We start from the raw sequence: 14,196 nt of genomic DNA, 5'->3' as shown, positions 1-14,196 counted from the left end.
GTCATGAACTTAAATAACTTCGATTAGATGTAAGAAAATTTACCTTGGCCATTGCAATCGTCCCACGTGCTCTCTTGTTTCCTAGCCGATCTAACTGATCAGCTGCTTCCAAGACTAGCAATCTCGTTCCCTCAAGTTTCATGCGACACTGACACAACATAGTCATTCTCTCAAAAATTGTTATAGATTTTGGGGGGCAATCATGTGGCTACTACATCCAAATACTGGCATTCTTTGAAAGGGAGGAACCCTGCTCAGTGTCACGGTCCTACATCTTTTACCGTGTGGCATCATGATCATGACACGCTCACGACTAGCTTTAAGGGGAATCAAGCCCCATATATATTTTTTGCTACCGCTTTGTGGCTTCGTCGGACCTCGGAAAAGTTTGTCTTCGCCAATCGAATATCGCTTGTGCGGAATCCAAGCTTGTTTCACCACACACGCCGCCTGCGCGTGCATGATCAATTGTCTGCGACACATCCGACTTGCCTCTACACTAGGCCAAGTCATTCGGCTCGACCTTGCCTATGCTCGGGCCAAGGTCTCTCAATGCAATGTCGCTTCTCATCTTGTCATCTCGATCCCCATCGACGGGTCCATATGTCTTGATGCCACCCCGAGTCTCAGGATGTCGTCGGCCATCATAACTCGCTCGGTCATGCCATCGAGAATGGGCCCGCATGTCTTTCATCTCATCGGGACTTCCCGAACATCCATCCATCGAGGTTCTATAGAGGCATTGGCCCTCCCGTGCTCATGCCGAGTCATTTACGAATACCGTACCGGATAGCGAGTGAATGTAGCAATCTCCAACACGCAGGCTAGGACGCAATACAGGCACACCCGTGCCGTCCGGTACTGTCCTTCAAAAATTCATTTCAAAGAAAATTGTCCGAGACACTCGTCTCAACACGCTCGCCCACACTATGACACACGTGTATGTGCCACAGGGTAGCTCACTTAGACCACAGGGCCTAGGGATGGTGGAGAGCTAACACCATGGTACCCCTATACTACATTTTGAGCCATTTTCAATTTTCAGGTGTAGACATGATTTTAGTGAACGGTCATACGGTGCCGTGTATTGTCCGTCCGGTGTCCGATTGACACCAAACAAGCATTCATATTTCATATGGATGGACTTAAATCCCGAACCGCATGTCCAAATTCCTTTTGAAACCCCGACTTTTTGAGGTTAAGGCCTGAGGCCCTACCCTGCCCTTCAACAACCCTATCTTTACTCTTCATGTCTATTCAATGTCTCTGTCTTGCTTATGTCTCAACTTGTCTTCAATGCGCACTTCGCATGGTGGTGTGTTGGATGATGCATCGTCCTCCTCGATCACATCATGGCACTCTTCTATATTGGCCCACATGTGGCCGGATGGGCGTCTCTTGAGGGGCGCCAATTTGCTTGTTATGAGGTGAGGGTCACAACCTACTCTCTTCATAGTATGGTTGTGACATTCTCCCCCACTTAACTTAGTCATCGTCCTCGATGACTTACTCGGGCACAATCGTATTGCAGATTGTGACATTCTCCTCCACTTAATTTAGTCATCGTCCTCGATGTCTTTCTTGGGGCGCATTCGCCCCACTAATTGTGAAATTCTCCCCTACTCAATCTCGGCCTCGTTCGGATGACGATCCTAACTCTCTGACTGTTGCCGACTCGACTCGCTGGAATTGGTTGTGTTTCAGAAAGGTATATAATTATTAAGCACCTCACTATCTTTTGTCATAATGCTCATCTTGATGATGTCTTCCGTCAGCTTGGAGACAAGTTCGAGTGGATTCTTCTAACTTCTCTTTTGTCAGCTTGGAGACAAGTTCGAGTGGATTCTTCTAACTTCTCTTTTGTCATATGGCACCACCACTCTTGACTTGGTCAGTTGTTGGGTGAACTTGCCTCTAGATGCTTTGACTTCTCTTTTGTCATATGACACCATCTTTTGTCATATGGCACCACGTTCTGACTCTTGACTTGGTCAGTTGTTGGATCTTGCTGATGTCTTCCGTCAGCTTGGAGAAAGGTTCGAGTGGATGCTTCTAACTTCTCTTTTATCATATGACACCACGACTCTTGACCAATCATATGGCACCACGACTCTTGACTTGGTCAGTTGTTTAGTGAACTTGCCTCTAGATGCTTCTGACTTCTCTTTTGTCATATGGCACCAGGTTCTGACTCTTGACTTGGTAAGTTGTTGGATCTTGCTAATGTCTTCCGTCAGCTTGGAGACAAGTTCGAGTGGATGCTTCTGACTACTCTTTTGTCATATGGTACCACGACTCATGACTTGGTCAGTTGTTGGGTGAACTTGCCTCTCGATGCTTCTAATTTCTCTTTTGTCATATGGCACCAGGTTCTGACTCTTGACTTGGTCAGTTGTTGGATCTTGCCGACATGTTCCTTTAGCTTGGAGACAAGTTTGAGTCAGAAAATAGAAGAGTTGCGTGAATTAAAAATACAAGGGAGGTTCATGGCCAAGGGAAAGATGCCCGAATAACAGTTATTTTGGAATGTACTGTTGTGTTCGAAACGGTGTTAATAAGGAATCCGTGNAATATTGTCCTTTTTGGACTTTCCCTTTTAGGCTTCCCCTCGTTTTATTCTCCTCTCCAACTGATGTGGGATCTCACGAGGAGGTTGAGCCCCGAATGGAGGGTGGATTGGGGGTCCCACATCGATTGGAGAAGGGAACAAGTGTCAGCGAGGACGCTGGTCCCCAAAGGGGGTGGATTGTGAGATCCCACATCGGTTGGGGAGGAGAATGAAACATTTTTCATTTCATTCTTTACCAGGGTATGAAAATTTCTTCCTAGCATACGCATTTTCATTCTTTACAAAGGTGTGAAAACAATGATCGCATATACGATCAAATGAGAGAAGCCAAAATACAAACAGGTATCCACAAGTTCCACGAGCCTTCTTTCTTAGCCATCTCCTTCAGTTGCTCTTCCTCTGGGTGAATGGAACAACGTTTGGAAGATTGAGCAAGTTTGTAAAATTAATTTTCCATAGGGTATATATGATCTTCCATGAACTTAATCAACTTGTTTCTCAACTCCATGACCTTATTTTTTTACTGGGGACAAACTTTCCTTCATTCTCCTTCCTAGTATCTTGTGAATCAACTTGTACAATCGAGTCTGAAGCTGTTGAAATGGAAAAGCACTTTATGAAATAGCCTTGGTTATGTTCTACTAGAAGCCAAAAGCTTTCTTAAGCCATAGAATTAATACTTTTATAAATTAATTTATTTAGAAATTTAGTGGACTGATTTAAAAAATTGAAGATTAAAAAAATTTATACCTTTTAACGATTATTAAATTGATTTGATCTTAATTCTCGAGTTAAATTATAACATATATTAAACTACAAATATTAAATCATTGTAATCTCAACTCACTCAAATCAAGAGAGAAAAAGAATTTATTTATTCAAAATCTTAAAATGAATGATAAATTAATGTTCAAAATCTTAAAATGAATGATAATGTTTTTAAACAAAACTGTCCCTATCCCTTGGTTTTAGACCATTGTCATGACCGAAAACGATTACTAGGAATACATTCGAAAAGCTTCAACTCATGAATCCTAGGAGCTCTATTCTCTTGGTTTTAGATTTTCATCAGGGCACTAGTGTACGGTATTCCGGTCTTCTTGATCCAATCATCACCCTGAATAAACAACGAAGGGGTGAAATTGATGGCCTGTTTTGCTGTGATCTGTTTAACTCCCTTCCACTTAACTCTATTTTCTTTTGCTGCACCAGGTCCTCTATTCTCAAACTCTGTGTAATACAAAGTATTGAGAGCAAAATCACCATTCCATGGAAGCCAACCTTCAGGCTGGATCAAGTCGTCGATTTGGCATTGCATGATGACGGTTCTTGAATACTGCTTCCATGGACGACCAAGGTAGGACTTACTGGTATGGCGAACGGGGTAGTAGTCAGGGTCGGAAGAGATGATGCAATTTTGGAGGACGATACCAGTGGGCTCATCACTCTCCATTCGACCTTGGGCAGTGATAGGGCATGGTTGTTTCGGCTTTGGCTTCCTCACTAAGATCTTACAGTTCTGTAACACGACAGCAGCATTGCCAAAGATGAAATCAACGGTACCGGAGATTGTGCAATCTCGGTAGAATTGACGTTTGGTTTGGGGGTAGAAAGTATCTTGATAGCCGTCCATTCTACAATTGTAGAAGATTGACATGTCGGATTGAACTCGGAGTGCCACGGCCTGGCCTTTGTAAATTCCAGCTGAGTTATCGAACCACAAGTCTTTTCCGATGAAGTTGGATCCGATCGCCGCTGTTAAGAATATGAAATCATGTTAAATTCAGTTATTGAATTCGTATGAATACGATTATAAACTAGATGGTAACTTACCAAAGGTAGCACTTTTGAATGTGGGTGTTCCATCAGCGACATTCTTGCTAGCTGTGATCTTGGTCTTAGTCGGGCCGTCTCCAATCATCATGACATAGGTCATTTTTTTGTCCACCATCACTTGCTCTTCATAAACTCCTTCCTTCACATGAATCACAAAGGTTGTATTGCTCTTCAATGGTACCTCTTTAAGGGCTTCAGTTATTGTCTTATACTTTCCACTTCCGTCTTTAGCCACCACCACATTCGCCTTGATGTTAGCTCCAGTGGCCTCGAGTAGCCCTCGCCTGTCGCTCACCCAAGATGGCTCTTCCTCTTGGAATTCTTCATTGGATTCCTCTGTTCGAAGTTGTCGCCCCGTTTGTGGCGGCAGTCCCAACTTCTCCCACAAAGTGCTCACAAGGGATGTAACCTCACCCACCATCACAAGCCCATTGGCGGTCATTTCTTTTGACGTCTTCAACAAATTCTTCATCTTTTCACCAGTATCGCCAGGAACATTCTCGAAACCATCCAAACAAGTTTCTTGATATGTCAATGCAGCGCTCAACCAAATCCTAAGGTTCTCAAGATAATCATTCACTCTGTGTACATCAAAACTATCAGTGATTTTATCAAAGGAAGTTAAAAGATCATCAATTGCATAATCCATGAGCTCGTCGCAAGCATCAACTGCTTTTTGCGCCATGGGGTCAGTGGCGGCTTGTTTCAAAGTGGGGGAATTTGCAATGGCTACTTTGAGCTGCTCAATAGCAAAATGGAACCCTGCCTTGACCAACTCACGTGGGTCTTTTGAGTCAACATTGGACTTCACCAAGACTTCTTCGCAAGTTTCACGGTAAGTAGTGGGCTCACATAGAGTCTTAATGGCAGCATTAGAGGAGCCAGGGTCCTCTCCTGCACCACTTACACCATTAACCAAGGCAACCAAAAATAGAGACAACAACCCAACCAGGGCAGCCTTATTGTTCTTGCATCCACCGCCGTCATACGCCATGTTTCTTGGCTACAAATCTCAAGCTATTTCTTTTTTTTTTTCTTTTTTTTTTTTTTTTTTGTTTTGTTGGGTAATAGAAGATGGGAAGTTGCTGCCTTGATTTCTTTCCGTTCAACAAATGACCTGTTTTTATATGAGAAAATTTTAACAGAATTTCTAAATTGAAGTAAGTATGGTTAGAGTTAGGAGCATTCTGGACCAATCATTTTTATTTTATTTTATTTTTTTCTTAAATAAAATTTTCGTATCTAAATTTAGCTAATTTTTATTATAAACTTAGGATTAATTTAGTTAATTTTTGCTAATTTTGTATTCAAAATCATAGTTGATTATGCTAAACATTTAAATTAAGTTTTTTTTTCCTTTTTATGAGTAATTATTTGTTATTGAGGGGAAGTTCATTAGCTCAAATTAGATTAATATAAAAATTTGTGATCAGTAAAAAATACAACTCATAAATCTGAAAGTGTTGTAGCGATAAATAAATTTTAATAAAGATGCAACAAAAATGAACATTAACCTTTACTTGTTTAGGATTGATAATGAGACCTTTAACTTGTGAAAAAGAAAACTACTAATTTTTTCCTTAATTGTCTGATAAGCTACATAAACTATTTAAAGATTGCGTCATTTGGGAGCTATTCTGTTGAGTTAAAAAGTAGTTAATATTGTTGAGCTTTAACCAATTTAGATATATATAATTTCGATCATGTGGTCAAGAGATTCAAAACCCTACCCCATATGATCGAACTAAGAAAATTGATGTTTTTTCTTCTTCAAAATAAAAATTAATTTTAATATTTGAAATAACAAAAATAACAGTAAGTTTTCGAATAAGGTTTTGATTGTAGATAGAAATGTCAAGATATCAATTTCTTTGGAAACATTGAGACGATGATCGATTTTATCGGTTCCTAATATTTCATTTGGTTCGAGACATTTTTTCTTTCAATTTTCAAAGCTTAGCTCTCCGAAGCTCTTGGCGATGGTTCCTAAATGAACTTCATCAGGGCCATCTGCTATTCTCAAGGTTCTTGCAGCAGCCCAGAGATGAGCAAGAACAGTGTCAGAAGATAAGCCACCTGCACCATGAACTTGCATTGCCATGTCCAGAATCTGCAATGCCATATTGGTTGCTGCAACATGTGCCATGTTTCACTAAGATATTAATGGAGACGTGGTAAAAAAAAAGAAAAAAACGAGAAAGGAGAAGGGTAGAAATCTGTTAAATGGTTAACAAAAAATGAAGATGTCGTGGTAACTAAGATGTTTGTAAGTCCGAAAGAACGACAATTAGATAGGTTGGCTTTTTGTTCAATATTCTAGTGCTTCTTCTACTCCAAAGATAGGTTTAAAGCATTTATGAAAGGTCATGAACTTAAATAACTTCGATTAGATGTAAGAAAATTTACCTTGGCCATTGCAATCGTCCCACGTGCTCTCTTGTTTCCTAGCCGATCTAACTGATCAGCTGCTTCCAAGACTAGCAATCTCGTTCCCTCAAGTTTCATGCGACACTGACACAACATAGTCATTCTCTCAAAAATTGTTATAGATTTTGGGGGGCAATCATGTGGCTACTACATCCAAATACTGGCATTCTTTGAAAGGGAGGAACCCTGCTCAGTGTCACGGTCCTACATCTTTTACCGTGTGGCATCATGATCATGACACGCTCACGACTAGCTTTAAGGGGAATCAAGCCCCATATATATTTTTTGCTACCGCTTTGTGGCTTCGTCGGACCTCGGAAAAGTTTGTCTTCGCCAATCGAATATCGCTTGTGCGGAATCCAAGCTTGTTTCACCACACACGCCGCCTGCGCGTGCATGATCAATTGTCTGCGACACATCCGACTTGCCTCTACACTAGGCCAAGTCATTCGGCTCGACCTTGCCTATGCTCGGGCCAAGGTCTCTCAATGCAATGTCGCTTCTCATCTTGTCATCTCGATCCCCATCGACGGGTCCATATGTCTTGATGCCACCCCGAGTCTCAGGATGTCGTCGGCCATCATAACTCGCTCGGTCATGCCATCGAGAATGGGCCCGCATGTCTTTCATCTCATCGGGACTTCTCGAACATCCATCCATCGAGGTTCTATAGAGGCATTGGCCCTCCCGTGCTCATGCCGAGTCATTTACGAATACCGTACCGGATAGCGAGTGAATGTAGCAATCTCCAACACGCAGGCTAGGACGCAATACAGGCACACCCGTGCCGTCCGGTACTGTCCTTCAAAAATTCATTTCAAAGAAAATTGTCCGAGACACTCGTCTCAACACGCTCGCCCACACTATGACACACGTGTATGTGCCACAGGGTAGCTCACTTAGACCACAGGGCCTAGGGATGGTGGAGAGCTAACACCATGGTACCCCTATACTACATTTTGAGCCATTTTCAATTTTCAGGTGTAGACATGATTTTAGTGAACGGTCATACGGTGCCGTGTATTGTCCGTCCGGTGTCCGATTGACACCAAACAAGCATTCATATTTCATATGGATGGACTTAAATCCCGAACCGCATGTCCAAATTCCTTTTGAAACCCCGACTTTTTGAGGTTAAGGCCTGAGGCCCTACCCTGCCCTTCAACAACCCTATCTTTACTCTTCATGTCTATTCAATGTCTCTGTCTTGCTTATGTCTCAACTTGTCTTCAATGCGCACTTCGCATGGTGGTGTGTTGGATGATGCATCGTCCTCCTCGATCACATCATGGCACTCTTCTATATTGGCCCACATGTGGCCGGATGGGCGTCTCTTGAGGGGCGCCAATTTGCTTGTTATGAGGTGAGGGTCACAACCTACTCTCTTCATAGTATGGTTGTGACATTCTCCCCCACTTAACTTAGTCATCGTCCTCGATGACTTACTCGGGCACAATCGTATTGCAGATTGTGACATTCTCCTCCACTTAATTTAGTCATCGTCCTCGATGTCTTTCTTGGGGCGCATTCGCCCCACTAATTGTGAAATTCTCCCCTACTCAATCTCGGCCTCGTTCGGATGACGATCCTAACTCTCTGACTGTTGCCGACTCGACTCGCTGGAATTGGTTGTGTTTCAGAAAGGTATATAATTATTAAGCACCTCACTATCTTTTGTCATAATGCTCATCTTGATGATGTCTTCCGTCAGCTTGGAGACAAGTTCGAGTGGATTCTTCTAACTTCTCTTTTGTCAGCTTGGAGACAAGTTCGAGTGGATTCTTCTAACTTCTCTTTTGTCATATGGCACCACCACTCTTGACTTGGTCAGTTGTTGGGTGAACTTGCCTCTAGATGCTTTGACTTCTCTTTTGTCATATGACACCATCTTTTGTCATATGGCACCACGTTCTGACTCTTGACTTGGTCAGTTGTTGGATCTTGCTGATGTCTTCCGTCAGCTTGGAGAAAGGTTCGAGTGGATGCTTCTAACTTCTCTTTTATCATATGACACCACGACTCTTGACCAATCATATGGCACCACGACTCTTGACTTGGTCAGTTGTTTAGTGAACTTGCCTCTAGATGCTTCTGACTTCTCTTTTGTCATATGGCACCAGGTTCTGACTCTTGACTTGGTAAGTTGTTGGATCTTGCTAATGTCTTCCGTCAGCTTGGAGACAAGTTCGAGTGGATGCTTCTGACTACTCTTTTGTCATATGGTACCACGACTCATGACTTGGTCAGTTGTTGGGTGAACTTGCCTCTCGATGCTTCTAATTTCTCTTTTGTCATATGGCACCAGGTTCTGACTCTTGACTTGGTCAGTTGTTGGATCTTGCCGACATGTTCCTTTAGCTTGGAGACAAGTTTGAGTCAGAAAATAGAAGAGTTGCGTGAATTAAAAATACAAGGGAGGTTCATGGCCAAGGGAAAGATGCCCGAATAACAGTTATTTTGGAATGTACTGTTGTGTTCGAAACGGTGTTAATAAGGAATCCGTGGGGATTTCCAGATATATTACTCAAAAGAATTGAAACAATACGCCTAGTTGATTGGAATTGAAAAAATTTTGTCCCCGTTACAAACATACGATTCATGGGGAGATAAAGAAATAGATCAAACCAATCGTCTGTGTGTCCATGTAGCACCAAGTTCTGACTCTTAACTTGGTCAGTTGTTGGGTGAACTTGCCTCTGGATGCTTCTGACTTCTCTCTTGTCATACGGCACCTCTGGATCTTTTGTCATATGACACGTCAATTGTTGGGTGAACTTTCCTGGATGCTTTTGACTTCTCTCTTGTCATATGGCACCCCGTTCTGACTCTTGACTTGGTCAATTGTTGGGTGAACTTTCCTGGATGCTTTTGACTTCAATCTTGTCATATGGCACCTCAATTGTTGGGTGAACTTTCCTGGATGCTTTTGACTTCTCTCTTGGGCACCTCAATTGTTGGGTGAACTTTCCTGGATGCTTCTGACTCTTGACTTGGTCAATTGTTGGGTGAACTTGTGAACTTTATGGCACCCCGTTCTGACTCTTGACTGGTCAATTGTTGGGTGAACTTGTGAATTTTCCTGGATGCTTTTGACTTGGTTAATTGTTGGGTGAACTTACCTTATTGTAATATTTTCGAGACCCACCTTCTATTAAGAACTTTCANAAAATTTTGTCCCCGTTACAAACATACGATTCATGGGGAGATAAAGAAATAGATCAAACCAATCGTCTTGTGTCCATGTAACACCACGTTCTGACTCTTGACTTGGTCAGTTGTTGGGTAAACTTACCTTGTTGTACATTCATGTGTAATTCTTCGATTTTCACCCACATTCTATTAACTTTGGGAATCCCATAAATATTTTCGAGACCCACTTTCTATTAACAACTTTCGGAATCCCATAAAATCTTAATTTTTTATTTTCTTAAAAAAGTAAAATTTAAAATAAATTAAAATACTATTTCAGTTCTTTATTTTAAATTTAATTTAAAATAAATTAAAATACTATTTCAGTTCTTTTTTTAAATTTAAGATTCATTTAAGAGAAATTTTTTTAAAAAATCCTAATAATTGAGTCTAATTTTTAGATTTAAATTATGAAATTAATACTTTAATAAATTAATTTTATTTAGAAATTTAGTGGAATGATTTAAAAAATGGAAGATTTAACCATTTTTAAATTGATTTGATCTTAATTCATAAAATTATTTAGTTAAATTATAACATATTTTAAACTACAAATATTAAATCATCAACTCAAGAGAGAAGAAAAAGAATCCATTTATTCAAAATCTTAAAATGAATGATAATGTTTTTAAACAAAACTGTTTAGAATTCTAAGTCCTATCCCTTGGGTTTAGACCATTGTCATGCCCGAAAAGTAGCCTAATCTAGGGATTAGGAGGAATACACTCGAAAAGCTTCAACTCATGAACCCTAGGAGCTTTATTCACTTGGTTTTAAATTTTCATCAGGGCACTAGTGTACGGTATTCCGGTCTTCTTGATCCAATCATCACCCTGAATAAACAACGAAGGGGTGAAATTGATGGCCTGTTTTGCTGTGATCTGTTTAACTCCCTTCCACTTAACTCTATTTTCTTTTGCTGCACCAGGTCCTCTGTTCTCAAACTCTGTGTAATACAAAGTATTGAGAGCAAAATCACCATTCCATGGAAGCCAACCTTCAGGCTGGATCAAGTCGTCGATTTGGCATTGCATGATGACGGTTCTTGAATACTGCTTCCATGGGCGACCAAGGTAGGACTTACTGGTATGGCGAACGGGGTAGTAGTCAGGGTCGGAAGAGATGATGCAATTTTGGAGGACGATACCAGTGGGCTCATCACTCTCCATTCGACCTTGGGCAGTGATAGGGCATGGTTGTTTCGGCTTTGGCTTCCTCACTAAGATCTTACAGTTCTGTAACACGACAGCAGCATTGCCAAAGATGAAATCAACGGTACCGGAGATTGTGCAATCTCGGTAGAATTGACGTTTGGTTTGGGGGTAGAAAGTATCTTGATAGCCGTCCATTCTACAATTGTAGAAGATTGACATGTCGGATTGAACTCGGAGTGCCACGGCCTGGCCTTTGTAAATTCCAGCTGAGTTATCGAACCACAAGTCTTTTCCGATGAAGTTGGATCCGATCGCCGCTGTTAAGAATATGAAATCATGTTAAATTCAGTTATTGAATTCGTATGAATACGATTATAAACTAGATGGTAACTTACCAAAGGTAGCACTTTTGAATGTGGGTGTTCCATCAGCGACATTCTTGCTAGCTGTGATCTTGGTCTTAGTCGGGCCGTCTCCAATCATCATGACATAGGTCATTTTTTTGTCCACCATCACTTGCTCTTCATAAACTCCTTCCTTCACATGAATCACAAAGGTTGTATTGCTCTTCAATGGTACCTCTTTAAGGGCTTCAGTTATTGTCTTATACTTTCCACTTCCGTCTTTAGCCACCACCACATTCGCCTTGATGTTAGCTCCAGTGGCCTCGAGTAGCCCTCGCCTGTCGCTCACCCAAGATGGCTCTTCCTCTTGGAATTCTTCATTGGATTCCTCTGTTCGAAGTTGTCGCCCCGTTTGTGGCGGCAGTCCCAACTTCTCCCACAAAGTGCTCACAAGGGATGTAACCTCACCCACCATCACAAGCCCATTGGCGGTCATTTCTTTTGACGTCTTCAACAAATTCTTCATCTTTTCACCAGTATCGCCAGGAACATTCTCGAAACCATCCAAACAAGTTTCTTGATATGTCAATGCAGCGCTCAACCAAATCCTAAGGTTCTCAAGATAATCATTCATTTTGTGTACATCAAAACTATCGGTGATTTTATCAAACGAAGTTAAAAGATCATCAATTGCATAATCCATGAGCTCGTCGCAAGCATCAACTGCTTTTTGCGCCATGGGGTCAGTGGCTGCTTGTTTCAAAGTGGGGGAATTTGCAATGGCTGCTTTGAGCTGTTCAATAGCAAAATGGAACCCTGCCTTGACCAACTCACGTGGGTCTTTTGAGTCAACATTGGACTTCACCAGGACTTCTTCGCAAGTTTCACGGTAAGTAGTGGGCTCACATAGAGTCTTAATGGCAGCATTAGAGGAGCCATGGTCCTCTCCTGCGCCACTTACACCATTAACCAAGGCAACCAAAAACAGAGACAACAACCCAACCAGGGCAGCCTTATTGTTCTTGCATCCACCGCCGTCATACGCCATGTTTCTTCGCTACAAATCTCAAGCTATATTTCTTTTTTTTTTTCTTTTTTTTTTTTTTTTTTGTTTTGTTGGGTAATAGAAGATGGGAAGTTGCTGCCTTGATTTCTTTCCGTTCAACAAATGACCTGTTTTTATATGAGAAAATTTTAACAGAATTTCTAAATTGAAGTAAGTATGGTTAGAGTTAGGAGCATTCTGGACCAATCATTTTTATTTTATTTTATTTTTTTCTTAAATAAAATTTTCGTATCTAAATTTAGCTAATTTTTATTATAAACTTAGGATTAATTTAGTTAATTTTTGCTAATTTTGTATTCAAAATCATAGTTGATTATGCTAAACATTTAAATTAAGTTTTTTTTTCCTTTTTATGAGTAATTATTTGTTATTGAGGGGAAGTTCATTAGCTCAAATTAGATTAATATAAAAATTTGTGATCAGTAAAAAATACAACTCATAAATCTGAAAGTGTTGTAGCGATAAATAAATTTTAATAAAGATGCAACAAAAATGAACATTAACCTTTACTTGTTTAGGATTGATAATGAGACCTTTAACTTGTGAAAAAGAAAACTACTAATTTTTTCCTTAATTGTCTGATAAGCTACATAAACTATTTAAAGATTGCGTCATTTGGGAGCTATTCTGTTGAGTTAAAAAGTAGTTAATATTGTTGAGCTTTAACCAATTTAGATATATATAATTTCGATCATGTGGTCAAGAGATTCAAAACCCTACCCCATATGATCGAACTAAGAAAATTGATGTTTTTTCTTCTTCAAAATAAAAATTAATTTTAATATTTGAAATAACAAAAATAACAGTAAGTTTTCGAATAAGGTTTTGATTGTAGATAGAAATGTCAAGATATCAATTTCTTTGGAAACATTGAGACGATGATCGATTTTATCGGTTCCTAATATTTCATTTGGTTCGAGACATTTTTTCTTTCAATTTTCAAAGCTTAGCTCTCCGAAGCTCTTGGCGATGGTTCCTAAATGAACTTCATCAGGGCCATCTGCTATTCTCAAGGTTCTTGCAGCAGCCCAGAGATGAGCAAGAACAGTGTCAGAAGATAAGCCACCTGCACCATGAACTTGCATTGCCATGTCCAGAATCTGCAATGCCATATTGGTTGCTGCAACATGTGCCATGTTTCACTAAGATATTAATGGAGACGTGGTAAAAAAAAAGAAAAAAACGAGAAAGGAGAAGGGTAGAAATCTGTTAAATGGTTAACAAAAAATGAAGATGTCGTGGTAACTAAGATGTTTGTAAGTCCGAAAGAACGACAATTAGATAGGTTGGCTTTTTGTTCAATATTCTAGTGCTTCTTCTACTCCAAAGATAGGTTTAAAGCATTTATGAAAGGTCATGAACTTAAATAACTTCGATTAGATGTAAGAAAATTTACCTTGGCCATTGCAATCGTCCCACGTGCTCTCTTGTTTCCTAGCCGATCTAACTGATCAGCTGCTTCCAAGACTAGCAATCTCGTTCCCTCAAGTTTCATGCGACACTGACACAACATAGTCATTCTCTCAAAAATTGTTATAGATTTTGGGGGGCAATCATGTGGCTACTACATCCAAATACTGGCATTCTTTGAAAGGGAGGAACCCTGCTCAG

The 14,196-nt window shown here is 40.4% G+C and overlaps 2 protein-coding genes across 2 annotated transcripts; both read right to left on the bottom strand.

The window, feature by feature from the left end:
- Positions 1–3,624: 3,624 nt before the first annotated feature.
- LOC111800030 (pectinesterase-like) lies at positions 3,625–5,399 on the bottom strand. The gene is made up of 2 exons (XM_023683604.1): positions 4,403–5,399; positions 3,625–4,324 (listed from the first exon to the last, which is right to left on the bottom strand). Exons 1-2 carry the CDS (start codon positions 5,397–5,399, stop codon positions 3,627–3,629), a joined length of 1,695 nt encoding a protein of 564 aa, XP_023539372.1. The 3' UTR covers positions 3,625–3,626.
- A 5,235-nt stretch (positions 5,400–10,634) lies between these two features.
- LOC111800024 (pectinesterase-like) lies at positions 10,635–12,567 on the bottom strand. The gene is made up of 2 exons (XM_023683600.1): positions 11,571–12,567; positions 10,635–11,492 (listed from the first exon to the last, which is right to left on the bottom strand). Exons 1-2 carry the CDS (start codon positions 12,565–12,567, stop codon positions 10,795–10,797), a joined length of 1,695 nt encoding a protein of 564 aa, XP_023539368.1. The 3' UTR covers positions 10,635–10,794.
- Positions 12,568–14,196: the final 1,629 nt, after the last annotated feature.

Source organism: Cucurbita pepo, chromosome LG08, assembly GCF_002806865.2.
Source record: "Cucurbita pepo subsp. pepo cultivar mu-cu-16 chromosome LG08, ASM280686v2, whole genome shotgun sequence".
Lineage (NCBI taxonomy): Eukaryota > Viridiplantae > Streptophyta > Magnoliopsida > Cucurbitales > Cucurbitaceae > Cucurbita > Cucurbita pepo.
The sequence above is the reverse complement of the archived record's forward strand: the minus strand, read 5'-3'. Positions and strand labels throughout refer to the sequence as shown.